General features: G+C 43.8%; 3 protein-coding genes across 3 annotated transcripts in view; 2 read left to right on the top strand and 1 right to left on the bottom strand.

The window, feature by feature from the left end:
* fhod3a (formin homology 2 domain containing 3a) overlaps positions 1 to 24,298 on the top strand; it is a 52,596-nt gene extending 28,298 nt beyond the window's left edge. Inside the window, exons 6-28 of the mRNA XM_080484499.1 lie at positions 2,703 to 2,797; positions 3,462 to 3,573; positions 3,656 to 3,750; positions 3,880 to 4,023; positions 4,248 to 4,483; positions 6,810 to 7,232; positions 8,076 to 8,135; positions 8,534 to 8,668; positions 8,986 to 9,036; positions 11,333 to 11,550; positions 13,131 to 13,520; positions 14,323 to 15,002; positions 15,254 to 15,394; positions 17,148 to 17,306; positions 17,394 to 17,576; positions 18,666 to 18,785; positions 18,970 to 19,131; positions 20,057 to 20,247; positions 20,326 to 20,530; positions 20,725 to 20,772; positions 21,699 to 21,909; positions 21,992 to 22,156; positions 23,469 to 24,298. Of these exons, the coding sequence (XP_080340625.1) occupies positions 2,703 to 2,797; positions 3,462 to 3,573; positions 3,656 to 3,750; positions 3,880 to 4,023; positions 4,248 to 4,483; positions 6,810 to 7,232; positions 8,076 to 8,135; positions 8,534 to 8,668; positions 8,986 to 9,036; positions 11,333 to 11,550; positions 13,131 to 13,520; positions 14,323 to 15,002; positions 15,254 to 15,394; positions 17,148 to 17,306; positions 17,394 to 17,576; positions 18,666 to 18,785; positions 18,970 to 19,131; positions 20,057 to 20,247; positions 20,326 to 20,530; positions 20,725 to 20,772; positions 21,699 to 21,909; positions 21,992 to 22,156; positions 23,469 to 23,545 (4,301 nt within the window). The 3' untranslated portion in view covers positions 23,546 to 24,298. The remainder of the gene's footprint in view (positions 1 to 2,702; positions 2,798 to 3,461; positions 3,574 to 3,655; positions 3,751 to 3,879; positions 4,024 to 4,247; positions 4,484 to 6,809; positions 7,233 to 8,075; positions 8,136 to 8,533; positions 8,669 to 8,985; positions 9,037 to 11,332; positions 11,551 to 13,130; positions 13,521 to 14,322; positions 15,003 to 15,253; positions 15,395 to 17,147; positions 17,307 to 17,393; positions 17,577 to 18,665; positions 18,786 to 18,969; positions 19,132 to 20,056; positions 20,248 to 20,325; positions 20,531 to 20,724; positions 20,773 to 21,698; positions 21,910 to 21,991; positions 22,157 to 23,468) is intronic.
* On the bottom strand, positions 109 to 2,030 carry LOC308122582 (uncharacterized protein). The gene is made up of 2 exons (XM_080484497.1): positions 1,176 to 2,030; positions 109 to 756 (listed from the first exon to the last, which is right to left on the bottom strand). Exons 1-2 carry the CDS (start codon positions 1,929 to 1,931, stop codon positions 724 to 726), a joined length of 789 nt encoding a protein of 262 aa, XP_080340623.1. The 5' UTR covers positions 1,932 to 2,030; the 3' UTR covers positions 109 to 723.
* Positions 24,299 to 24,798: 500 nt separating the features above from the next.
* gstr (glutathione S-transferase rho) lies at positions 24,799 to 27,140 on the top strand. The gene is made up of 6 exons (XM_080484498.1): positions 24,799 to 25,142; positions 25,716 to 25,781; positions 25,876 to 25,981; positions 26,494 to 26,612; positions 26,744 to 26,829; positions 26,924 to 27,140. Exons 1-6 carry the CDS (start codon positions 24,975 to 24,977, stop codon positions 27,054 to 27,056), a joined length of 678 nt encoding a protein of 225 aa, XP_080340624.1. The 5' UTR covers positions 24,799 to 24,974; the 3' UTR covers positions 27,057 to 27,140.
* Positions 27,141 to 27,886: the final 746 nt, after the last annotated feature.

Raw genomic sequence — 27,886 nt, 5'->3', positions numbered from 1 at the left:
TGAGACTTCATATTAATTAATAATTGTCAAAGAAAGTTAAGATGGATCATCTGACCTGTTTTTCATTCATGGTGGTAAATTAAAGAGCCAAAATAACACAGTTGGTTTCCATAAAAGACTAAATTTAATCCATCATGCCATGACATATAGTAGCACATAAGAAATAATCACTTCTCATATCAAAGACTTAAACATACAAGTGACAGCATTGACCCGAAACCGTCAAAAACACAACTTAAATGAACATCTGAATTCAAATATCTGTACGTTCTCTATTATTTCATCGTAAAAGTGGATTGTTATGTTTTACAGCCAAATAATCATGATAGTAAACAATTATCCACTCTCAAAGTGCAGAAATTGACAAATCAATACCAAATACTTCCAAAGGTGAAATCAGGTTATTACCACAAAATTTACAAAACAATTAAGTTTCTGACTAAAATCTGTAAAACAAATTGGATTCTGATCTCTGACATTGCTGATGAACATATAATCTGTGCTAACGAACACATTACAAACAACAAATGCATCTCTACCCAAAAAGGGTCAAATATACCGGAATTATTGTAACTGTTCACCGTGAGTTTAGTCGTGTCTTTTCACTGTGTGCAGCACATCTCCACCGGATGCCTGCAGGCGAACTACAATTTCTCTCAGAGACCCCAGAACAAAACTTGGGTTGAATACCAGGAAGTCCCGCGGAATTAATGTTCCATTGTGTCACACACGCTGCTCCTCTATGTCTGTCTGAGCCTGGGTGCAAAGACACAAACAAACGTCACATAAACACCAAAATAGACGAGATAGACGCGTTTCAGACTCTTTGTCTTGAGATGGAAACACGTCGTGCTGCTGAAGTGTGAAGAATGTTAGCTGATGAAGCAGCCCCTCTCACTGTCCTCCTTCTCCTCCTCCTCCTCCTCCTCCTCCTCCTCTTCCTCACCTAATTCCTCCTCCTCCTCACCTAATTCCTCCTCCTCCTCTTCTTCACCTAATTCCTCCTCTTCTTCCTCTTCCTCACCTAATTCCTCCTCTTCTTCCTCTTCCTCACCCACTTCATCTTCCTCCAATCCCTCCTCCTCTTCCTCACCTACTTCCTCCTCCTCTGATCCCTCCTCCTCTTCCTCCTCCTCCTCCTCCTCTCCCTCCTCCACCTCCCTTTCCTCCCTCACCTCCTCCCCTTCATCCTCATCTTCATCCTCATCATCTCGTATCTCCTTTATCAAAATGCCGTAGGGTCGAATTGAGCGCTCCACTATGGCTCTCTCCTTGGCAGCTGACGTTCCCTTCTTGACAGGAATCAGCCAGTAGTCTTTCCGGCTGCAGACCTCTCTCTCTTCAGGGTTGATTCGATTCTGCAGGATCACCTTGTAGCGCTTCCCCGTCGTCTGCGACCGGAAGGTCGAGGCGTACTCCTCCCTCTCTGCGACGTGTATGTCGGGTGTGGAGTAGATTCCCCTGCCATACATAGCTCTCCCTCCTACTTTGTAGTGCTCCTTGACGATGCCTTTGGCTCCACATAAGCTCGTTCCGTGGTAAGAAACAGGCCATTCCCCGGGCACAGAGTGTCTCCTCCATTCATTGGTGCCCAGCCACGCGTCTCCGTCTGGATATTTACCTCTGACCTTTAAGGCCATGCGGTACCAGCCCTCTGGACGCTTGTAAAGTTCGTTGCCTCTCGAACATACCTTGGAGTCTGAGAGATTGGTGAAGTCGTAGTCGTATTCTGGGTCGAAAAAGTCATGCTCGTCGAAGGCAAGATCCCGATAAGGACTTTTATTCCCGATGAGGGTGCCGAGATGAAATTCATCCACCGACAGCTTGTCAAGAGATCGTCTCCCACGAAAAGCTTTGTTGTCAAAACTTTTTACGGCCTGTCCAAAGAGTAAAGAAACGACTTCAGCTTTCAAATTTATGTCCATATCCATGGTTAAACAGGATTGGAGCTGCTTTGTCCCTCTTCTTGCTGGAGATCAATAAACTGTGTGTAGCAGTCGCTCAGCTTCGTATGCAGCTCAAATGGACGTGAAAATTCTTTCACTTTCACTATTGAGGGAGTGGGAGTTCCCCTAAACAAAGTCAGTTAGGGTAACGCTCACAGCATGTTTGTGCTTGACTTTAGTTTGTTCATATAATTAACTCTTTCCTAGCTCAATCCAGTGTTTCTAACTTTTAAAAAAAAGTAGTTTCTCCTCACACAGGCTTTTTATTTTTATGTGAATGTGTTGCACTATGTTTAAAACTCACTCCTCTTTTTACTTTTGTTATGATGCCAAACATGCAGCAGTCAAACTTACGACCAGTGGCCCAACTCCACCCAGTTGACACTCCTCCACCCACCAACACACTAATATTAGTCGCATTACGTTTGAGTGCACATATTTAATGGTCGTTGTTTTGTGTTTTGCACCACCACACCAATAGAAATTCCTCGTAATTTGGAAAGGGACTTTTTTTCTTATAGTGCCTTTCTATAAAATCTTTCTGATTTTAAAAATGTTTTGTGAGCTTGAATATGAAAGAGGTGCCCAGTAGGTGTTTTAAGTTCACAAAGAGAAAAACGTAAAATAAAATAATACATGAAATTCAGTAGATGCAGCAGTAACGGGAGTAAAATCCTGCGATTTATAGAAACCAACATTGAGTTTAGAAGGTTATTCAGCAGGATTTCTAACTGTTGTTTTATGTTTTGCTCCCAGCTCTGGGGCAGATTATGCTGTACGTGGACGGCATGAACGGTGTCATCGGACACCCCGAGACCATCCAGTGGCTCTACACTCTCGTCGGCTCAAAGGTAGTGCCAAGCACACATATCAAAACACAACAACAACCCCAGCACACACACACACACTGTGTGTTTCTGTGCTAACCATCCATCGGTGGAGAACACCATTTTTAGCTCTCATCAAAAGAGACCACTGATTATATTGTGTGTCCAGATCTGAGGGATGTTTCATGTCTTGGTTTTCTGGAGATTTGTTTTAAATATGGACATGTCATTCAGTTTTCTACAGCTTTCTCAGGATAACATGTAACATAAAGGGTCTTCCCGGGGAAACCACTGTTCCATCATTTCAGAGGACAGTGCCGACTTCGATTCCCTTCTCGAAGACTTACTGTACCATAACCATAATCACTACTTCATCGAGGGTAACTCTCGCCCTAAAATTAACCTAAACCGAATCTCACTAACTTTAAACTAAGTCTTCACTCTGAATATGTAGGATTTACATTTTAGTGCTGTTCGGCCCCCAAAAAAAGAGACGAGTCCCCGACAGTGTGACATGAACTGAAGCGTTTACTGACAACATGAGTACATGGGTCAAGTCTGGGAAAGAAAAATGAAAAAAAAGCACCGGGGGGGGGGGGACCTAATGCCTATCTATAGAGTTGTGTATTTATAACCCAGAACACTTTTTTTTTCTCTCTATGTAAGCTTGTTTGTTTTCCTTCTTCAGTTCCGTCTGGTGGTGAAAACAGCTTTGAAGCTGCTGCTGGTTTTTGTTGAGTACTCAGAGTCCAACGCCCCGCTGCTGATAGACGCCATCGCTTCTGTGGACACCAAGACAGGTACAGCAGACCCCGTGTGAAAACGATGGCCGACAGGCTAATTAACATTAAATCCTACTTTCACTTTGGTGTTAATCTTTAGGTTGCAAGCCATGGTCCAACGCTATGGAGATCCTGCATGAGAAGGATGGAGTGGACACAGAGCTGCTGGTCTATGCCATGACCCTCATCAATAAGGTCTTTCATGTAGTGAATACCTATAGTCTTTGCTTGACTTTGCCAATTTTCTTTCGGAGATCATTTGAAAAACCAAAAGCTTTCCAACCTGAGTTGCACCTTCATTGCTAACCTCCTGTTGGTGTGCAGACACTTGCTGCGCTGCCTGACCAGGACTCCTTCTATGACATGGTGGACGGATTGGAGGAACAAGGCATGGAGACGGTTTCGCAGAGACACCTGGGACGGAAAGGCACCGATCTGGACTTGGTTGAGCAGCTCAACCTCTACGAGGTTTGCGTTTGCGCTTTTTGATCAGTCTCAGGGGAACATGGGCGACTTCCTCACTACTAACGGGCCAAATCGTGACTAAATTTAAATAAAACCTTTAATGGGGATTATGTAAATACAGAGTAGTGACGTTTCAAATCTAATGCAAATGTGTCTAAAGTTACTTTCTATGTAATTAGTTGTTTATAGATGTCCATCTCATTACTACCCTGATGCATTCTCCCCAGATGACTCTACGGCACGAAGACGGCGATGACGACAGCAAGCCTCCACCGATGGGACGCCGGGACCGCCGACGAGCCAGCCTCGGGGGCGGGGACAAAAAGCGAGGCCTGGAGAGGAGGCGGAGCCGCAGGGCCTCTCTTGGGCGTTCCGGTCACGCCTCCCCCTGCAGCCCCGCCTCCCCGCAGAGGGGGGGCTTCCAGCCTTTCAACGGACACAGAGCTGAGGACGTGAGCGAGAGGTGAGAGTGGTGACAGACAGGGTGTCATAACACAGCAAAACAAAAAAAAAAGACTAATTAGGGAAGGGTTCATGGATTAAGATTAAAATACTTTACATGACTCTGATGCCCCTTTCTGCTCCAGCGCATTGTCAGGTTACCTTCCATCCATGTAAGTCCAAACATCACCAGAGAAATGTCAGCAGCTGCTCCCCGCTCACATGTTGTAACAACTACCAGTTAATCCCCACCGCTCGCAGCGTGAGAAACACCACTGCAGACTCCTACCCAACTAAATGAATGAAACATCTCCCAGCAGCAGCACAAAACCTCCAGAGTTTTCTCGTAATTCTAATAGAAGAAGCAGCACTCACTTATGATTAGAGTCTCACTGTCTTACACACTGTAATCTCCACCCACATGGCTCCTTATCCTCTGTCAGCGTGAAGACGTTTAAAATTATACTAAACAGCAGAGGTGGCAAGTAGCAAAGCAATTTGTACTTCATTACTTAAGTAGATTTTTTTCAGCTACCTTTACATTTGATTTAGTCTTTACATTCTTCAAACTTCCTGTGCCCAATTTAGGATTAGAAGCTCTTACAAATTATATCTGTGGGTTAATACCTATTTTCTATTCAAGCAGTACTTCAGTTTTTCAAACAAATCTATGATTCAAAATCAATCATGCTTTTTCTCGATGCTGATGAGTAAGCTGGTGTATCCAGGTATTAGAGTGACAATAGGTACTAAACTGCAAAAATAAACAAGAGCAGGACCAACACATGGCTAAAGATAAGAACAATATTTTATTAACACAATCTGGAAGTAGGCCAGAGAGGCAGAAGTTCAATATACAGATCATGAAGGGAGTACACAAGAGCAAAAACAAGGAAATACGCAAGAACTTGAAGGGTCCAAAACTAATAATCTTGAAGCATGAAGCAAGAAAATGGCACACTAATTCAGAAAATGCTGTTGTATACACAAGGACAGGAAGTGAAGACATCTAAACTGAAATGAGACAGTAACTACCAAATGAAACTTGACCAAACCTTATCAATAATTATTGTGTGTGTGTGTACATGAGCAAACATGTATTATATATGACCCCCTCCAATCACCACCAACAAAATGTTCAAAATGCCTCTAAAATAGCTTCATACATTAATAAAAATGAACATGTATATGTATTAATCTGAGCATGTTTGCCAACTCTGCCCAAATTTTTTTATTTATTTGCAAATTATTCGATTTTGTGCTTTGTTTATTGAATGAAATATGGTTGTTTTTACATATTTTTTCACTACATCCTGCCTCCTATTACATATGGACACATTGCAAAGCCAGCCTAACTTTTATTGGCTCATCTCATTCGTCACACACACACACACACACACACACACACACACACACACACACACACACACACACACACACACACACACACACACACACACACACACACACACACACATGTCTCCGGTCTTGTGGAACAACACCTGGCAGCGCACACCCGCTCGAAATGCAACAGGGCTCATCTGGTTTCACTCGGCAACACGGGCAAAAACTGTTTTTGGTGACTGTCTCGAGTCGGTTCTTTAGCTGTGGCGAAGTTCTCCTTGTAGCGTTTACTCTCCCTCCTCTTTGTCATCACATTACATTTTCGTGTGCATGTGAAGCCGCCTAACTGGAGGCATGGAGTGTAATCACAAACATTCATCCACAATTTCTACGATTTCATTCCTGCCCTTTGTCGACTTCATCCTTTTGTTTTTCCATCTGTCTCAGTCTGATAAGACGTCATGTCCTTGTTTGCCTTCTGTGAGTGTCATGAATGTTTGTTGTGTTGGTTTATAGTCGACCTCTGAGCATCTCATCCTACCCTCTGTCTCATTCCTTCTTTTCTCTGGTTGTTTTCATGCATGTTGTTCTTATGTGTCGCATCATTTCTCCCTCCTTCCATCCATCCCTTAAATGTTCCACCCATATGTATGTTTGTGCATAACCCACCCCCCCACCCCCGTACCACGCCACCTCCATAGAGAGGAGGAATATGAGGATGACATTGAGGAGGAGGAGGAGGAGGTGGAGGAGGAGGAGGAGGAACAAGAAGAGACCCCTGAGTCTGAATCGGATGAGCAGGAGGGGGCTAATCAGACCACCTCCAGGTATTTTAGGACAGGACATGGTGATAGTTTTCAATGAAGTATAAATGCAGTTTTATTCTTTTTTTTTATCTTTGTGAATCTCTTGATCCTTGCTTTCATTGCAATACTCTGTGACTTCTTCCAGTTCTCATTCGCTGTCGTCAACGTATTCCTCCCAATCCATTCCTCTGTTCATAGCCCAGCTAGACACCTCCATCCCACGGTTCACAGAACAACACTTCAGTCCATCACCATCACCTCCAGAAAGGGTTGCATAAAAGAGGATGAGCAGAGGAATCGGACAGAGCCACCCTCATCCTCTTCCTCTCCTTCTAACACGCCAACCAGCCCGCCTTCAGCCCCCTGCCCCATCAGCCCGCCTGACCAGCCTTCCCTCCTGGCCACCCTGCTGGCCAGGAAGCGTTCGATCGTTACTGTCCCGGCCACTAAGGAGGTCAGCCCACCCATGCGAGGCAGCTCCCGGCCCTCCCCCGACCGCCTGCCCTACCTGCCCCACTCGCCCTTCCACCTCTTCTCGTACGATCTGGACGAGGAGCCGTCGTCCTCGCCCCCGGCTCCAGCTAAGCCCAGCGAGGAGCCGCCCAAAACGACGCCTCCCAGGTCAGACGGATGACAGAGCTCACATTTCCGGAAACTTTTCTTTCTATCACTTCGACGCTCCACTTTTTCTTTTTTTTCCAAGCTTCCACCTCTGTTTCTGGCTTCTGTCTCGGCACCAGCTCAGCTGCCTTTGCAACACTTTTTCAATCACCATCTTCCCCTTTTTCACAAGTTCTTTTAAGTCCTTCGACTTCACAGCTCCTCACCTCGATTCTGTCAACGCACTTTATTATCTACGTATCACCTCCCTTTCCTTCACACGTCTATTTTTTTTTTTTACTTCCACCACTGTGTCTGTAGTTCACACTTGTTTGCAATACCCACTTTTCCTTCCAGCTCCACCTTTCTTTCCATTCCTTTCCATGTATCTTTGTAGTTTGTCTTTGCTTCTTAGCGCACTCAGTTCAATGGAGTATTGAAATATTCCTTTCTTTTACTATTTCTTCCTCACTGTCTCTGTGATATTACACAATTAATGTTATGTGGAAGTTTTCTGTGCACACTGAAGCCAAATGAGACACAAAAGGAGTTTCATCTTTTCCTTGTCAACACATATGCAAAAAATAATGCACTTTTATTATTTTCACATTATATAATATAAAAGGGCTCAATGACTTGTCAAGGCATATATATATATATATATTATTATATACCACCACCACAGTTACTAATTAGAGTCATCTAAGTATTGCACTCACAGCATTCCTGTTACATAACAGGGTGTCAGACTCGTGTCCTGCTAAAATCCTTTCTGCACAGACCAGATAGGTGATGTGGTGTTGCGTGACACCGCGGAGGTCCCTCGCTGTCGCCCGGTTTCTCACCCTTTTTTCCTTCCCCCAGGAATGGAGGTCTCATGTCGTACTCCTCACTCAGCACCCCAAACACACCTACCAGCTCAAGGTGAGAGCCCCCGACACAGTGAATGTGCTCCCACTCATGCACAGGAGGTCCTGAGTACGATTCACATGTACACACTGGCATGTGGTCGCACCGACAGAGTTGCACAAACACACATGTGGAACAAATATGAGCTGTGTGCAGGCTGGAGTGAATGCGATCTCACCTCTCAGGTTCCTAAGTGACTCAGCTCTTTCTATTTTCTCTAAATGAATAAATAGCACATGTCCAGAAACATATGGATGTGATTTATATGCAAGAAGCAAAGTTCAAATGTACTGCTGGATTTCACTGTGATTCAGCTGACTGAGTGGAATTATCTGTAATAATTAACAAACACTAAAAAGAAGAAATATCTTAGAAAAAAACAGACTGATGAATTTTCTCTCACTATCATTCAGGCCTGCATTGGGAGGTCTTTTATCGTCCTCATATCGCCAGCATCAGGAATCGCTGGCGGCCGAGCGAGAGCGCCGCCGTGTGGAGAGAGAGGAGAGACTGCAGAAGATTGAAAGAGAGGAGAGGAACAAGCACAGGTGAGGCACTGCAAAGCATTCAAAGAAATTCTTTCAGCAGATAACGCCTCAGAAAAGCAAAGAAAAACCCAAATAAATTCATGTAGTTGTTCCATGAAAACCATCCATTTAAAAATGAATTGACAAAACACAAAGATCCTGATGTTCACTGGTTAAAAACAATCCAACACACAAACTACTGTAAAGATGCTTTACATGGTTGGTTTTCTTCTCTCTTAAAACATTTAGTATTCATACCAGCAGGCCTGCAGACGGCCGTGCCAGCGAAGCGTATCATTATTATCTTTTCAAATGCTCTTTATTTGTGTGTCTCACAGCCGCGACTATGTGGATAAAATGGAAGAGGCCAGGCTTGCGCGGGAGGAGAGGTGAGTGTGTGTGTGTGTGTGTGTGTGTGTGTGTGTGTGTGTGTGTGTGTGTGTGTGTGTGTGCGCACTAAATCAAAACATCGCAGAAGGGCCAAAGCCCGCCAGGAATAGGTTTGAGCCGGTGGTTTGGGAAGCTTGGTAATGGCGTAATTGTTTTCAGGTTAAAAAGGTTCCCCTTTGATGCCAGAGGCTGGGGGGATACTGAGCTGATTCTCCCTGCCTTGTTTTCTCCTTCCTTAAGGAGCTGTATTTTAACCGCCGCGCGCTGCCAAGGACCTGATTGTTTTGGCCGGGGCGCTGTGAGAAAACCAGATTCCCGAATTTGTCAAGCTCTTCGGGCCCCTTGCGCGTCCGCAGACACCGCGGCGCGTGCACCCGCGCGCCATCAAGGAAGAATTTTCATGAGGCCAATAAATCTTTGTTTGTGTGCGCAGATGGGAATCACAGGAAGCGAGAGATTTACTCGGTAGGTGATGTGAGGTCACGATCACATTTCGAAGTGATCAGAGTCGATGCGGCCGCGGTAGTGAGGATTGATGATAACCGTGCCGAAGCCGGACTCCATTGTGCTGATAATCCCGGCTCTTCAAACTCTAAAAGGCTGCTCTTTGTGCACTGTGTCAAGTGTTGTTCCTCTTCCTTTAGGCTCAGACTTGTTCAAACCACAGTTGATCCGAAACCACACAGTGTCAAAAAGTTGAAAGAAGAGACGACAGAGAAAAAGGGAACATGAATGAAAGGTGGGATTAAAATAAAAAAAGAGAGACAGAGGAAAGAAAAGGCTGTAGGCAGCGAGGCGTTGCACATGGTGGAAACTTTGATATGGGATCGTGATACGGGCAAAACCAAGAAACACTTGCAACAAAAATGTCCAATTACAGTAATAAATGTTGTCCTCATGCATCAGAGGGCCTCTTCCTTTTACACCAATTGTTTCCAAACTTTTTTTCCCTTTTTGGAGCACACCCAGACAGCCTTTAAAAAAACAACCTGTCGATTCCCTCTATAATCTTTGATTTGCCAAAATGTCCCAGTGACACTGGTTGACACACCCACTGTGGCCAACATACAATGTAAGGAACCTTCTGCTCTGAATTGGATTTTTTTGCATGTGCGACTCTAAATTTTCACAACTTCACAACATCCTAGCAGTTAAGTAAAACTTAGATTTTCTTGTCAAACTGTAACACAGTAAGGACGTCAGGATGTGTCCTCAAGCTCACCTGGTATTAGTTATCAGACCAGTATTTGATGATGTTATCGCCTGGCTCCAGCTTTTTTTTTCAAGTGTAGGTTGTGAAGCTTAAATAGTTTTTGTAAGAAACTGGCACGTTAAATTGTCTTTAAAATATTTTTTTACCAGCTTGCGTTTCCCACCACAACGCTTACTGGAAGATTCAGTCACAATCACACAATACACAGCTGGCTCCATCACTTGCCTTTTCTCCTAATTGCATACAAACACACACATACACTCATATATTAGGATCTGGTTTCTATGGACCTCTGAAGTGGCTTGATGCTAATGAACTCTGAACAGAAGCTCTACACATTCACCGCACGGTGGGAAGAAGGAGGGGTTTGAGAAAGAGAGAGAGAGAGAGAGAGAGAGTGAGAAAGAGAGAGAGAGAGAAAGAGAGAGAGGGGTAGCTCAGTGCCCTGAATCTCTCTTCTGGCCAGTAGGTTGGATGGTTAAGTTTGGTAGAAGGAGAAGAAGAAGCACGGCGGGGGAAGTGGGCGAGGGCGGAGAGCTGATGGAGGCACATCTTGAACAGGTTTACTCTGATTTGCATCGGATGCTCGTCCGACCAGCAGCCAAACTAACTTTAACTTCGTCTCTTCCTTCTTCCATTCGTCTCTCACGTCTTCCACCTCCTCCTCCTCCTCCTCCTCCTCCTCCTCCTCTCCAGCCCTCCACTCTTCTTCAAGCTGAACATTTGGCTAAGCAGTAAAGGTGATGGCGCGGAGATGGCGATGCTGATTATTGTGGGGAAATTAGAGATGAATGCATCGAATGCCTTGCAGATGATTAATGGAGAGAGGCGGAGCATTGAGGTGCAATTGTAAAACACCTTGGCAGCTTTCGAAGAGAAAATGAGTAGAGTAAACACTGTCAGCTGGGAGAGTTTAATGAATTCAGGTTCTTTGTCAAAGAGCACTGACAAGTGGTTTAGTTTTTGGGCGATTTGACAAAGGCCATCACCGAGAACAGAAGTGCCAGCAAGACAGGAGGTGCATTGTCTCCAAATCCCTTTTCAGCCCCGTTCATCAGTTCTTCTCTCTGCTTCTCCTGCAGGTATAAGAACGTGGAGCGACTGGCAGCAGAGGAGTTCGAGAGGGATCGCGTTCGGGTGTCAAGGACTCGCCCTGACCTCGACTTAACCTTTGAACCCTCGGAGGCCTGGCCCTCGTCATCACGCAGCAGCACCCCGTCATCCTTCGCCTCCCAGGAAGACGCAGAGGCTGACCTCGAAGCAGAGACATCCGCCGCTCCCCACACGCCTTCTGAGACCGGTAGGACGACTAAAAACACCCTTTTGATGGACCTTGATAAACTGCAGACTTTTCTGACATTGTGGATAAATTATTTACGATTATTTATTTAAGATAGTAGTCCATGGCAGTACTACTAAGTATTATTACAATTGAAATTGAAGATTTTTATAATATTTCTATTACTCTGACGCGCGTGTCAAATATTTGAACACGATAGGCAAGAATAGAATAAAATAGACAACTTTCATTGACATTGTGAGCAGCAAAACAAAGATTTTAAAGGAAAAATATTGTAATGCAACAGATTATTCATACATTTTAGTGTGCAAATAATAACATTTTAAAAACACACATCATAAAACCAGTATGTATCCATCAGGGCTGCTCAATATATCACAAATTATTGGTTATCACGATATCGACATGAAAGACATATATCGCAAAAGACTGACCAAACTGCATTAAATGATGTTTCTATGTACTGTGCAAACATGCATGTCAACATATTTGACCAATCAGATGGAGCCCTGCCAGTTTAGATGTTCCCCCACTAGATAGATGTCAGTATCTGTCACAACACTTGACCAAACAAAAAAATATATATAGATCAGTCAAGAGAAAGGGCACAATTAATCACATCATATATGCGTTTCTCTCAAATCATATTGGTATTGTAATCGAGATTACTGCATATCGCATGCTCACTGGATATCATGCAGCCCTACTGTCAACATGTTTTTAGATCTGCGGTTCGTAAGGGTTTGTTTTTTGTTTGATTTGCTTTTCCATGCTACTGTAGTGAAATTTTTGGGTTTTTTTAAATTGTTTTTTACTTACTTACTACACAGCAGAGGGATGAAAGTAATTATTACAAATACATAAAAAATGGTGAGCCATTAAAAGAATCAAATATTAGGTTTATTGAGAAAAAGGCTGAGCATTTCTATTTAAAGTTGTGTGTGTAAAGTCTCAGAGTTCAGGCTTCAGAGAGGCATAACGAGAACCAGAAGGTCGCCAGTCTAATTCCCAACAGTTTCACTTTGCATCCATCTACGTAAATTAGCATGCAGAGAGAGAGATTCTTGAAAGTCGTGAGGGGAGAGAGGGACACCAATCGCTGTGGATGTGGGTGAAAGGGTCACATGGGTTGTTGAAGGACCTTTTTGAAGGTGTGGCGTCAAAACATCTTGTGCAAGAAAACGGCCTTGTTTTGGAGCGCATGTGTAAGAGGCCTCACAGTGCGGTGTTATTCTATCGCCGCCTGCATCACTGCCCGGACTGTACTGCAGAGCTCCACATGTGTAGCTTTGTACGCGAGCGTGTTTTGACGTAAACAGGAATTTAATTCTTCATTTCCTGTTCACATCCCGGCCCTGCGACAACCTGACTTTGTGTACCTGCCATATTGTTGACATTAGCGGGCGGGGGGGGGGGGTTGTGTTTGTGTTTTCTTTCTTCCCAGCGTGTGTCGTTGAGCGTGTGTTTTTAGAGGGATTTCCCATGGGCAACCTAAACAGACAGGCCTTTAAGAATCCTAGACAGAAATAAAACTAAGTCAAGACGTGAGAGAATAAATGTGGCTTCCTCATCTGTGACAGGAGACGCTGATGACTCCAGTGGCAGTGTAGAAGCAGAGGAAAAAGAGGCACAAGCAACTGCTGAAGAGGAGGAGGAGAAGGAGGAGGAAGAGGAGAAGGAGGAGGAGGAGAAGGAAGAGGAAGTGCAGGAGGAGGAGGAGGAGGAGGAGGAGGAGGAGGAGGCGGCAGCGGAGAAGGAGGAAAGAGTCGAGGAGGAACACGAGCGGGAGCCGGAGAAGGAGAGGGGGGAGGCGGAGGAGGAGAGGGGGGAGGCGGAGGAGGACAGCGGCATTCTGAGTGACAAGGAGAGACAGAACGAGGAGGTGAACGAGAAGGACAACTGCTCGGCCTCCAGCATCTCCTCGGCCAGCAGCACCCTGGAGAGGGAGGAGAGGGGGAGCACGGAGAATGGTGGGTACCGTCTCAAACTTTGATTGTTGGTTAGTCTTTAGCTGTCACTTTCACTATTGCTTGACAGACCTGCCTAATATCAACGCACTGAACTGTAACTCCACCTGAGTTGTTCAAGCGACAAACTAGACCTGAACAAATGCTCAACTTTAAAAAAAAAGTCTACCTGGACATTTCTACCACTACTTGCGAGTTTACTCTAATGGATTGATTTACTATGGATCGGTCTGTTTTTAACATATTTGGAAGAAAGGCCAGTCAAGTCTGTTATGCAGAGAGGCTTTTCTTCAGTGGGCAATCACAAGTTTTATTTGTGACACTATTATTCTGTGATATTTATTTATATCTTTATGTAGTATGTACTGTAAGTAGTTGTCATAATTGTCAAATCTCATATTTTCAGCATATTTTGGTATGTGTGAGCAGGTTTGTGCAGCCACAATAGGCAGGCACAAGTTTGTCAACCAGCTTAACATTTAATTATTTTACTTTCAAAAACTATTCGCAGGAGTATCAAACAGTCAGTAGCGCTTTGTCCTTAAAAAGGTCAAATCTTCTTATTTTTAATGAGAGCAGATGGGGATGTGATAATGGCTGCTATTAGATGGTAGCTTGATGCATTGTTGTGTTGTTTACAATTTAGTCTATTTGTGGTCATTCATAGTTACACTACAGTGACTCACTACACCATCATGTGGTGTAAAGTGGTATTACCAGACTGGATTAGTCCTCTCTATATTGTTTTTGAGTATTTCAGGAAGCCTACAGAAATATACTTACCCTTCCTATCTGTTATCTTCAGGCTTTAAGGAAGCAGAAGTGAACGAGAACTGCAACAAACTCCTCAACAGCAAACTCTTCATGCTGGACATGTTGTACGCTCAAAACAAGAAGCCCAGCGATGAAGAGGAAGAGGGGGAGGAGGATGCCGACAAAGAGAAAGAGACAGGAGAGGGGGAGAACAGGGAGGCTCAGGACGATGCCGACCGACAACTGGCCGACGACCAGGGTGATGAGTCCGACAATCGTGGGAGTATCCGTCCGTTTGCGGAGCGATTTGGCGACTTGATCAAGGACTTCGGTTCGTCCCACCTGGAGGGCCTGGCGAACGAGCCCCCGCCGCCCCCGCCCAAGAAAGAGTCGGACACCATCTGGGACCAGCTCCTGGCCAGCCCCCGAGAGCTGCGCATCGGGGACATCAACTTCACCGACCTGACGGAGGACGACGACAAGGACATCCTGGATGCGGTTTTCATTGGAGGGTGTGGCGACCTTCCGCCCCCGCCGCCCCTTCCGACTTGCATTCCGCGCCTCCCTCCGCCGCCGCCAATGCTCGGCTGCTGCCCACCACCCCCTCCACTGAGTGGCATGATGAGGCCTCCGCCCCCTCCGTGCTTTAGCGCCCCGGCCCCTGTGCCCCCTCCTCCGGAGCCGCCCCTCTTCAACAAAAAGAAGAAGACCATCAGACTCTTTTGGAGTGAGGTGAGATGAAACATTATCATTTCCTTTGATTTTTCATCGGTGTGGTGCAGCGATTTATTTCTGAAATGGTTGCGTGTCTTCGTTCGCCAATTAAAATGAAGGAGCCTCCAGAAACAATGACTCACGTAATGTGCTGCTGTTTTTTTATGTTTGTTCTTAGCTTCTCATTTACCTCTTTTATGGTGAGAAGTGGGAGTCTCCACACATGTTTCCAGCTAACGCGGCCCATTCTTCTCCTGTCTGATTCTCAGGTGCGCCCGACAGACTCTCAGTACAGGGACTACAAGCGGAGCGGCGACTCATTGTGGTCTAAACTGGAACCAGTGAAGCTGGACACGGCCAAACTGGAACACCTGTTTGAGACTAAGTCAAAGGAAATACCCGTCACCAAGGTAAACAAGCGGCATGTGAAAAGGGTTCGGAGAGCTCTGAGACGCCACATTTTTAGCATTTCAGGTCAGAAATGAACTTGAAGGACTTTGCTGTTTATTTATTTATTTGCCCTTTTCAACTGTTTCTCACAGATTAACTTAAAAAACTTGAGTCAATAAACTCAAATAACCAAATTTTTCATTTGACGCTTCCTCAAATATCTTGTATCTTCGTACATTTCCTACATTTCTCTCGTAGGTTAGGACAGGTCACGCACCATTCGATCGAATCTTTTCTTATCCTCCCAAAGCCTCCGGTTAAGAACAGTGTGGTTCCAAAACACTGGGGGGCGGCCGAAAGAGGAGCCCTCTCACACTTTGAACCCCCTCAGTCCACGTTTTAAGACAGAAGTTAATGATCAGAGCAGCATTAAAAAGATCAAGCCCAAGCTTTGGGTTCAGGGCCGAAGCCGAGATTTGGAGGACCGCCAGCGCAACAGAAGCCGCTGGGGATCAGCAGATAGTCCTGCAAAATTGTACTCCAGTAAAAATACTTTTCCATGGCCTGCATGCATGTATGAGTAGACTTGAATACTTCGGAAGTAATACTTATTTAAGTTCAAGTACCTTAAAATAAAACCATAAGTACTTGGAGTTAATGGCGTCCACTCATGTGAATGTCTGTTATTATTATGTTTGTTTATTTCTTTATATTCTTTCAGTTTTTGAGCCACTTTCATCTTGAGTGGGCCGGACCGCTAAAATAGTGCCATAATTACTTTTTTCATTTAAACTTTAAAGTTAGGCTGTTTTTTTTTTGTCGTGACACAGAGTATACGGAAAAACCCAAACAAATACTGCTGAAAATTCATACAATCTCAACCTGAAGACATGCTGGTGCAGAATACAGTGAAATGTCCCCAAAACGTCTCCTGTCGCTGTTGCATTATGGGTTTTTTTTTGTTTTGTTTTTTTTACGAACTCACCCTGACAATATGGATCTGTGTGATATTTCTGAACAATCAAATGTGTCAAAGTGCCAAGCTGACAAAAATCACACATTCGTCATCATTTATAGCTTTAAAAAGCTTCTAGGAGTGGATTTCTTATTATCTTCACTATACGGAGTCTTCCTGTCTTCCTGTTTTATATCATGAACTGGCTCAAATGTAAAATTATTGTAAAAAAAAGTAATAATAAATCTTATTTGTTGTGCACTTTAAATTCAGAAATCTCAATGTCAAATGTCATTTAACATCATAAAAACTATAAAACAGTGCTTAAAATAGGCTGCATGATAAGTTTGGAAGACATATGGAAGTTACAAAATGTTAAATATTACTGCAGGCTGATTAGTCTTTTCTGTGGCTAAAGTTATTGTCAACATCAAGGTTTAGTAGAGTTGGTGAGTGTTTGATTTCCAAGTGGCAGTAACGAGGTCTTAGCACCTACTCTGTTACACAGTTATGTGGTCACATATTACTACTTCCTTCCTATGACAGCTTGTAGCAGCTTCAAGCTCCAGTGAGCTCATCTGCACATACACACTGGTGACATGTTTCCAGACCTATTAGAGTATCGACCATGCCGCTATCGTGGTCTGGTATTTCAGGCTCTAGCTGCTACAGCTGCCGTCGGTGTAAACCTGAGGGATGATCCCTCTAATCTGCACCAGCTCATAAAATAAAATGCAAGCAGGGGGAAGATAAAAAGAGGCAGGAAAAGGGCGAAGGAGGGAGAGCAACTTCAAGTCCTGTTGCTTGAAATGTTGCAGAAAACAGCGGCCGACGGCAAACGTCAGGAGATCATCGTCTTGGATTCCAAAAGAAGTAACGCCATCAACATCGGGCTGACGGTCCTGCCCCCGCCCCGCACCATCAAGACGGCAATCCTGAACTTCGACGAGTACGCGCTGAACAAGGAGGGCATTGAGGTGAGCGGGCCGCACAAGTCTTTCCCCTAGAAACCCGCCACCGGCAGGCCGATACCGTCGACTGTACCTCTGCGTCTTCCCGCGCAGAAAATCCTGACGATGATCCCGACCGAGGAGGAGAAGCAGAAGATCCAGGAGGCCCAGTTAGCCAACCCTGACGTCCCGCTGGGCTCCGCCGAGCAGTTCCTCCTCACTCTGTCCTCCATCAGCGAGCTCTCTGCCAGGCTGCAGCTCTGGGCCTTCAAGATGGACTACGAGGCAACGGAGAAGGTTTGTTCAGAACTATATCAGGCGTCCATTCCACCGAAGTTGGCGCAGTGTAGGAACCTTACCCAGAATGCAATAACGTGCAGCTAATTACAAAAAAACAACTAAATAATGTACTGATACATATATATGTTTTGAACAGCCCGAGGGAACAACTGTTACAACAATACAATGTTAATTGCAAAGGGTTTTCCCATTTTTTTGCAGGTTCTTACTGATAAGAGTTACGGCACATGATGAAATCCTCTCAAATAGGAAGTTTACGTTCAGTTTATATCCACATACGTTCCTATTATGATGTGTCATGCTGCAAATTCAACATCAACGTCAACGTTACCGCCTCAAAATAATACGACTATGCCGTCAAAAGAGAAACGGTTGAAAGAAGAATGAATCGGAGGGACGTTCAAACCGAAGCCATTCCCCCTATACACGTTCGGAAGGGTGCTTAGTTAGTAAAAGTGGTTTTGCAAAATCAGAAACAGATCTATGCAAGCGAACTCTCTGCCATAGAGGCTTTGGGTAAATGTGCAACGCATGTGTGCTTTGGTGTGTACGTCCTCTACCAGCGTCAATAAGTATCAACATCCCTTCAGCGCAAACAACATCCGCAAAACATCAACATAGTTACGACGTAACATCATAACAAAATATGCACGCTTATTAGCAGCGCCTCGTCCTCTCCTCCTTCTCGCACACCATGTTTTTTTGTTTTTTTTTTACATCCAGCAGGAGAAGTTCAAAGTGGGAACCCGGAGAATGGGAAACAGGCCGTCCCTCGGTGGCTGTCCTGTGAATTTTACGGCTTCCAGCAGGATGCGTTTGTCTTTAATCTCCCCGTGCGAGGCGCGTTCTGCCGAGCGGCGGCGCTCCCGCCCCGCCTCTGTGGTCAATGGGATGTTTAATGGAGGGCGGCATACCGGGGCAGACGCACAAACGCACAAGCGGCGAAGGCTGACCCTGGAAACGTCCTCACGTGACCCTCAAACCTCCAGTGTCATGGCGGTGGAGGTGCACCTGCTCACCGCAGCAGAAACACCTGCATCTAAATGAAATCCTCTAATTATATGTGTCTTTTTATTGTCCTTTCAGGAAGTGGCGGAGCCTCTGCAGGATCTGAAGGAAGGGATGGAGCAGCTGGAGAAGAACAAAACACTTCGCTACATCCTCTCCACGCTGCTCTCCATCGGAAACTTCCTCAACGGCACCAGCGTGAGTCACACTGTTGTGGAAATTATATACACCGTCGGGTGGGGGTTTAACGAAGTGTGAATTTTCCAAGCTGGTGCGCTGTTGATTAAAAATTACATCACATATTAAGAACTGTAATTCAGCTCGAGATAGTCCTGCAGACGCCTGCTTTGATTAGATCATTATCGTTTCTTGTACGTCGCAGGCGAAGGGATTCGAGATGACGTATTTGGAGAAGGTGCCCGAGGTGAAGGACACAGTCCACAAGCAGTCTCTTCTCCATCACGCCTGCTCGATAGTCGTCGAAAACTTCCCGCAGAGCACCGACCTGTACTCCGAGATCGGCGCCATCACGCGCTCTGCCAAGGTATGCAAGCCTACGGCGAACATTGGAGAAAGTAGGCGCGCTCTTCAGCTGCGGAGCGTGTTCAGAGAAGCAGTGATTGTAAAACTGAAGGTAATTTCATGTAAGGAAACGAGTTTAATAAAGGTGATGAGACACGCTTCAATATTTAGTTGGACCTTGTTCATGATGTGCTGTGATTTCTTCTCCAACTCCGCTGGGGATTGAATAATAGAACACAAACTTGATTTGTCCCGCCCCTTCCAAATATAAACCTGTCAGGTGTGCCATTTTTTTATTTTATTTTTTTTGGACACAGTTCCATTTCACAACTTTGAAAAGGTTTGAAATATTTAAAAATACATTGATAGATATGCTTGTGTATGGTAATTGACTCTTTTTTTTTTTCCGGTCCTTATTGAAATACTGAAAAAGCTTAAGAGATATGTAGGAATATAACATGAGATTATCTACTTTTTTACACATATGAATACAAGCATACCTCCTGGCTGGTTATACACACAAAAACCAGGGTGCAAAATCTATTTTTATTATATTTACTCTCAGTCTCAATTATATGTCTCAAATATAATCCTTCTTTTTTTAATTTCCAATACTTCATAACTCAAAGTTTAAAATTTCCGCACATGGTTGCTTTAACATATAATTCAAATATCTGATGTTGTTAAGTACTGAATATATAGCGCTCCAATAAGTTTTAATATTTAGATTTTTACGGCAGCTCCTGGTGCTGTTATGCAGCAGTGGAATTTTTCTTTTTTAAAGATACAGAAGGAAGAAAGAGGATGTTTCTCTGAGGAAATGGAGAAGATGTTTATATTTAATTTCCAGCATTTATTTCCCAAATCTCTTGTTGTGACAAATATATGCCATTGATATTCGGAAATAGTCTTTGTTTGTTGGTTGAACTCCTCCGCTGTTCCATCAGGTGGATTTCGACCAGCTGCAGGAGAACTTGTGTCAGATGGAGCGGCGCTGCAAAGCCTCGTGGGACCACCTGAAGGTGATCGCCAAGCATGAAATGAAGCCCCAGCTGAAGCAGAAGATGTCGGACTTCCTCAAAGACTGCGCTGAGAGGATCATCATCCTCAAGATCGTTCACCGCAGGATCATCAACAGGTAGTTTGACCTCGCCGGCTTTGCGAGGAGACGCGAAATGCTGCCGCTCACCCTCTTCTCCGCCGCCTCTCGTTACAGATTCCATTCATTCCTGTTGTTCCTCGGCCACCCGGCCTACAGCGTGCGAGAGATCAGCGTGCACAGGTTCAGTAAGATCCTCAGCGAGTTCGCGCTCGAGTATCGGACCACTCGAGATCGCGTCCTGCAGCAGAAGCAGAAACGGGCCGATCACCGCGAGCGCAACAAGACGAGAGGAAAGATGATCATCGACGTCAACTCACCTGTGAGTTCCTCACACACACACACACACACACACACACACACACACACACACACACACACACACACACACACACACACACACACACACACACACACACACACACACACACACACACACACGGACTATAAAAGATCTCAGACCTCGACATTCTTTTTCCTGATCTATTCCCTGACCACTCTTTGTTCCTCCTGTAGTCTGACGATGAAGAGGAGCGCGAGATAGCAGCGTGTATCAGCCTATCTGTATGTGTGCGGTTGCGTGTGTGTGTGTATGTGTGTGCGTGAGTGTGTGTTTGTGTGTGTGCACGAATCAACTAACTCAGGGGTCTGCAACTATTACAGCCAAAAAGGTCATTTTAGTCCTCATATAAAAGCTAATCTGTCTGGAGTTGCTATAAAACTTATGGGATCATTAATTTTAAAATAACACAGTCAATCCTGTTTTTATTTTTATGTATTTACACTTTTGCTTTCTATGTCTTTGCTCTTTTCCAAACACTTAAATAATATCTGCTGATATTTAAAAATCAGTTTTTAGCTTCAGCATTTCCTTTTCCCCCCGTCTGCTCATTTCTGTAGTGACCCAGTCGAGCACAATCAAGAACATAGTGTTGAATCCTTTTATTTTTTGTGTTTGTCACCTTAAATTGCAAGATGACAGTCTATTTAAAATATGGTCTCTATTTCTTCACATTTAATTTTGTGAAAGTTGCATGGATCCAATACAAAGTGGATGTTGTTCTTGACGTGAACGCTGCAGACTCCTGCACTAACTGCAACTAAATCACTTTATTTGAAAGTGTTTTTCATTTTTTTTCTTAACCACTGATTGAACCTGAAATTAATAGAATGTAGCATACACAATAAACAGGTTGGATAGTTCAGGACGGTAATCATCATTAGGAATAATGCTTTATTACTGTAACACCACTACTTTTCTCTACAGTGCAGGAGATGTATTTGCAGGCTATAAGTATGAGCTTTCAATCTGTTTATTATTGAGCAGGTGTTATGAGGAGTTTTGCACGGCTGCTGAAATGAATGAACCTGAAATATGTGTGCCAACTAACCGATGCAACTTTGCCTGAACTCAAGGAGTGAAACAAGACTAGTGAGTAAAACGAGCGACAACACAAGCTGATCCTCTTTCATCCCGTCTCCCCTCACAGCAGTGTGCTCGGTACGGCTCCGGCAGCAACAGCGGCGCCCCCAGCGACAGCCAGGAGAGCGAGGTGCCTCAGGGCCTGGGCCACGCCGCGGACGCCGCGGAGCACGAGCACATGAAGGCGGTGCTGAGGACCAGCCTCGGCAGCAGCGACAAGGAGAGCGGCGCGGTGCCGGGCCTCCGCACGCGGACCAGATCACGGCCTGGGCGGGGAGGTGAGGATCCCGCGAAAAGCTTCTGAGAAGACTTGGCTTGAAAGGGCGTCTCTTTGCTGATTCGCGGAAGCTTTGTCGACAGGTCGCACCATGCAGGCGTGGACACCGGCCGTGGAGGACACTCAGATCTGTGGAGACGACGCGGCGGATGAAATCATGGAGCGTATAGTCAGGTCGGCCACTCAGGGTCCAGGAACCAGAGCCCAGCCCAGAGAGAGGAGGAGATCCCGGGCCAACCGCAAGTCATGTAAGACTTAGTCCAAACAGGCTTTTCTTTCTTTCGTCAAAGGTTCATTGTACAAGAAAGGCTTTCTTTTAATGGCTGTGACAGTTTCAACGTGTCCAGGAGACCACGGAGAACAAATAAGATGGTTTCATACTATATTCCAGATAGTGAAGGACAAAATCATCAATAAGGAGATAGAAAGACCCATTATTGTGGCTTTTAAGCAGATCAAGACAATAGCACTTTATGGCTGGGTGCAGCATATTTTAATTTCTAAGTTTCTTCTCAAGTGCATTTCTGCAGCTCAGAATGCATTTCATTTGATCGGATATCTTTAAAATGATTCAGCTCCCATGAAATTCTAAGGATTTCATTCAGCTTGCTTCAGTTGTAACTCTTTGAAACTGATCCTCTTATTTTGGGATAAAAAGTGAGTGAAATTCAAAACTGTTACCTCTTTTTTTTTTTTTTACATTTAAAACTGTTGCCATGAGTCTAAAAAAATATTTTTTAAAAATAGAAATGATCCTATTTCGCTCATTTGCTGCAATTTCTCATCTCAATGTTTGTGACTGTAGTTTGATCTTTCCTCCACTAGGGGGCAGCAGGCAGCTACTAACTTTTGTAAACTCAACTCAATAGAATTTGAGATGCATGGCAAGAAGTGGTGGTTTAATATTAGAAAAGAAAATGCACAACGATAGATTCATTGATCCCAGTGAGAATTTCAGATTCATAATCAAGGTGAACAAATAACTTAAAAAGATGTGTTTATTAATGACAATAAAAGATAATGGATGGATGGAATAAAAAATAAAATGGTCAGAAGAAAACAGAAAGGTAACTCAACACAGTCTTGATTTTTCTTTTCCTGAGATTATACCTGATGTGAATGGGAACTACTTCATCAAAACATAGATGCAGACTATTTAGTCTGACTGTGTGAACAGACTGAGAAACAAACACGTTATACTCAGAATGAAAAGGAATCTAAAAAAAAAGGCTTACAACCAAAAAAAAGCCACACTAGCTGAGGAATAACATCCCCATGCCTGCAACGCCATTTAAGAAAGTCTAAATAAATAACTAAAAGTCCCTTTTTTTGTTCGGTGGTGCCCAACAAGAGGATTTTTAGATGTCAAAAATATGATTTGACTTAAAACAAAAAGCCTCCTGAAATGTCATGAATGATTAATATGCAATCAAATATAGAATTTTTATTCGACACATCTCGAAAACCTAAAGAACCCACAAGAAAAATGAGACGAGAAACTAAAGATTCTGTTCTTGGTTGATTGGAGGGATAACCATGTCATATCTCTCCTGCTCACAGTGAGACGGACTCTGAAAAACGGGCTCACCCCGGAGGAGGCGCTTGCTTTAGGACTGACCGATTCTCCAGACGGATAAATGTGATTTTTCATCCCGGCCACTGAGACACAACCCGCCGACATTCGGTGCTCTCTGGAGTTTTTTTTTTTTTTTTTAACCCACGAGCCCCTTCAGACTGTTGCCAGCTGCTATGATCGCCTGTTTCGGAACGAAGGAGCTGCTGTTGTTTCTGTCGTATTCGGTACAAAGATAATAAAATAAATGGAATTCCAGAAGAAAGACAAGAGGACTGAATTTGGAAAAGAAAACAGGAACCGCAACATATGAATCGATCCAAAAAGTTTTATTTTTTTTGTTGTTGTTGTTGTTGTTTTGCTTGTGAGTTTTACGCGGCTGTGACGTCACATTCTTCCACTTATTTAAGCTGTAAAGCTGAGGAGAAATCACACACACACACACGCGCACACACACACACACACACACACACACACACACACACACACACACACACACACACACACACACACACACACACACACACACACACACACACACACACACACACACACACAGGGTTATAGAGCAAGTTCTCTGCAATGACAAGCATGGCTGATTTTTGTGGAAAGGTTTTCTATCGAGTGCCTTTCATTTCAAAGGGACAACGCCGGACCTGCGTTCTTTTTTTTTTCTTTTTTTTTAACCACCCCTCTCTTATATACACACACCTCAGTATTAACTCTCTCCGTATTTATTTGCAACGCTCTGACATCTCGCACCTTAAAGAACGTCAGTAGTCCCTCGTGCTGAAATGAGGAACTGTTTGTAAATTGTAAAAAAAGAGAAGAAAAAAAATGATTTAAGCTTTTTTTAAAAAAAAGAAAAATTATGAACCTATTTTGAAGGACGTGTGGATAATTCTGTATTAAAAAAAAAACAACAACAAATGTGTAAATGCCCTCGTCAGCTGCCAGGTAGTGACTCCCATAGTTCTACAGTGTGCATGTTTAGTGCCAGTCGTGCTCTGTACTATTTTTGTAATTTCTGTAGAAATTTGTATCATAGAACGAATCGAAAGAGGCTTTTCTGTGAATTGTAATTTAAAATTAATAAAAATAAAAAAAAACACCATGTGGGTTTTTGTTATTAAAAAAAACAACAACTGGGAAACACGTCGGATCACTTGAAATGCTGTGTGTACACTTTCTGCAATAAAATGAAATAAAATATATTTAAAAAAAATCCCAAACTGTCCAGTCATGCATGGTTATGTCTTTGGTTCTTTTGATTTGACAGGCTCTACAGGTTTAAAAGCTTCCTTTTTGGCTCCGGCTACTCTTCAAACTGAACTGAAGGTGTGGACTTCGGAACCATTGTTCAAGGCTCCACCGATCAACCTTTGGATTAATGAGATGTTGTAAACTACAAAAACTGCAGCTCGCCTGTCGTGTTCGACTCACTTTGGCTCTGAGGATTGAGTGTGTGTGTGTGTGTGTACCGTTCTGCATCCATGGCCAAGTCGATGAGTCTGCTGTGGGGGGCTGGATCCTGCCCCTGCTGGCGCCTTATGATCACCCTGGAGGAAAAGAAGCTGCAGGGCTACAAACACAAGCTGCTCTCCTTTGAGAAATTCGAGCACAAATCTCAGGAAGTCTTGGAGATCAACCCCAGAGGACAGGTGAGAGACAAGAAGAGCGATCTGCATTCGAACGGTTAAAGAAATAAAGATACAACAAGTTGTCTTATTCACTCGACAGCGGCTGATATTTTGTGATTCATACTGGAAGGGAAAAATCAGGCTTAAAGTGACTGATCTTCTCCTGGTTCAATGCGGTTTAATTACAGACGGAATACTCTTTGACTAATGAACAAATCAAGATACAATCATACAACATTCAGACTGCTATTGTGCTTCTACGTGCTCGGATTAGATAGAAATAAGTTACATTTATTCCAAAGATGAGTGGAATCAGTGAGCCCATGCAGCGTTCAGCTCAAAATGAAGCAAAAATGAAGAAACCCCATGGCAACACATTTACAGATTTGTATTAAATAATCATGCTAATGCACATTAATATTCATCTCTTTCACTTTTACAGTCTGTAATTGCATATTTATTATTACTTATTCTGTCTGCCGTGATTATGTTTGATATCACAAGTGTAAGGACTTAAAGAATCGGTGTGATCAAATGTTTAAGTCTTCTCATCACGTCTTATTATTTATAATCATCACCTTTTCTTTCTTCCAGGTTCCGGCCTTCAAACACGGAGATAACATAGTGAACCAGTCGGTGGGAGCGTGTTTGTACCTTGAGGTAAATGACACCGATGTTGACCGTCAATCGATTTGTCTCTCAGTCTTAAAGCTCCAAATGAAACAAAACTATTCCTGTTTCTCTCCTGTGTCAGAATCAGTTTAAGTCTCAGGGAAACAAGTTGATTCCTGACAGTCCTGCAGAGCAAGCGGTGATGTACCAGCGCATGATGGAGGGCCTGGTCCTCACCGAGAAACTTGGTAAGTCACTCCCACGAAGACTATAATGCAAAAAGAGAACCTCATAGAGGATCTTTCAGATCGTTGCACAAGCTTCTCCTCTCCCACTGAGGTAAAGCAGGTCAGGATCTTTCAAGAAGGCCATCAAACACAATCTCAGTCTTCATTTCAAAATGAATCGTCAACAAAATGAACTTTACATTAATGTTATTTGACATTTCTAATTGTGCCATCTGATTTCTGTTAGCTTTTGTTTATGTCAAGTGTTTATACCTGTTTCTCTTTATTTGTTGTTTTCCGTCCGTTTCGTTTCGCGTCACAGACACAAGAAGTTTAAAAAAGGTTAAGTTAATATCCCCATCGCACATAATGTTCAACCCAATAATAATTTAATTGAAATAAGCCCTCTGAGCACAAATCTGTGGGAAAGAATATGCTGAACATTTGAGGAAAATCTGCTGCCATCTTGGACAAAGGAAGCTATGTTGAGCTGACTTTTCAAAATAAGAGATATGTGATGTTGAAATTCTCAGATCTGGTCACCTACTATGAGTGGTTGGTCCCTGAAGGGGAGAGACACGACTCCGCCATGAAGAGAAACAAGGAATCTCTGAGCACGGAAGTCAAACTCTGGGAGGGATACCTGCAAAATGTAGACACACACACACACGCACACGCACACACACACACACGCACGCACACACACACACACACACACGCACACACACACACGCACACACACGCACACACAAACACCCATATTCATGTGTGTTCTGCTTGCAGGTGGCCGCGGGCTCCTACCTCGCAGGGCCCTTCTCTTTAGCCGACGTGGTCGGATTTCCAAACATTGCATATGCTTTTCGATTCGGGTGGGTGATTATTCCGTCTTTGCGTGAAGAGTTTGTTTTTTTTGTTTGTTTGTTTTCCACCGATGTGATGGACGGCCTTGTGTCTTCTCTTCAGGCTGTCTGTTGATCGTTACCCTAAACTGGCCAAATACTACAGCCTGCTGAAGGACAGACCCAGCATCAAAACCAGCTGGCCTCCACACTGGTTGGAAAGCCAGCAGGGATTTGAGGTCCTGAAGGACCTTTGAAAGAACCTAAACAAACCTTTGTTCAAATTAACATTTCGATCACATGCCTATTGTCTGAAATCAATAAAAACGGTCATTGATTCAATCTGTTATTTTTGTATTTCTTCATAAAGTGATAATGAACGGAGGTTTTTACTAAATAATTGTTAAGAGCTTGACTTGCATGCTTGTCTTTGTTTATCAAAGACCCCAAACGGTCACACACATAAGGCGTACTGTACAAACTGTCTGCCAAGAAGGAAAATCACCCTGCAAGGTGACATCACATGATAAAACGAAACTGTAATTCACTGCAATTTTCTTAAACAAAGTAACTGATGTTACTGATTTCTCACAGAGTTTTAAAAAAGATTTGGCCCCATAAACTCAACTGCACATGGCAGCAATGCTCATGAAACCTATTGCAAAGAAAGCATTTTTTCTTCTGCACTAATATGTGCATGAAGGCGAGTCCACGCAGTTTAGCTATGTTCAAAAAAATCCATTCATTCACACAAACTCAAATAAAAGAAAGGAAAATGGGTTACTTAATCAGTGGTGTCAGATGTGCTTGAAGTTAATAGAAAAGTGAAATAGGGGTATGAAAACACAAGTTCCCCTTCTATTTTGTTGCTTATTGTAACATTTTCCGTTTGAAATAAAGTCATTCATTCATGAGAGTGGCGAGAGCTGCGTGTGACAAACTGAAACCAAACTGTGGCTGAACATGACATCTTCCATCCTCCTGCATACTACTGGGACAATTGCCTAATTGATGAGTCCATAAACAGTTCAAAAACATGCACGTGAAGGTAAGTGGTGACCCTAAAGTGCCCTCTGGGTGTCAACAT

Source organism: Lipophrys pholis (genome assembly GCF_963383615.2).
Source record: "Lipophrys pholis genome assembly, chromosome: 17".
NCBI classification, from domain to species: Eukaryota; Metazoa; Chordata; class Actinopteri; order Blenniiformes; family Blenniidae; genus Lipophrys; species Lipophrys pholis.
The sequence above is the reverse complement of the archived record's forward strand: the minus strand, read 5'-3'. Positions and strand labels throughout refer to the sequence as shown.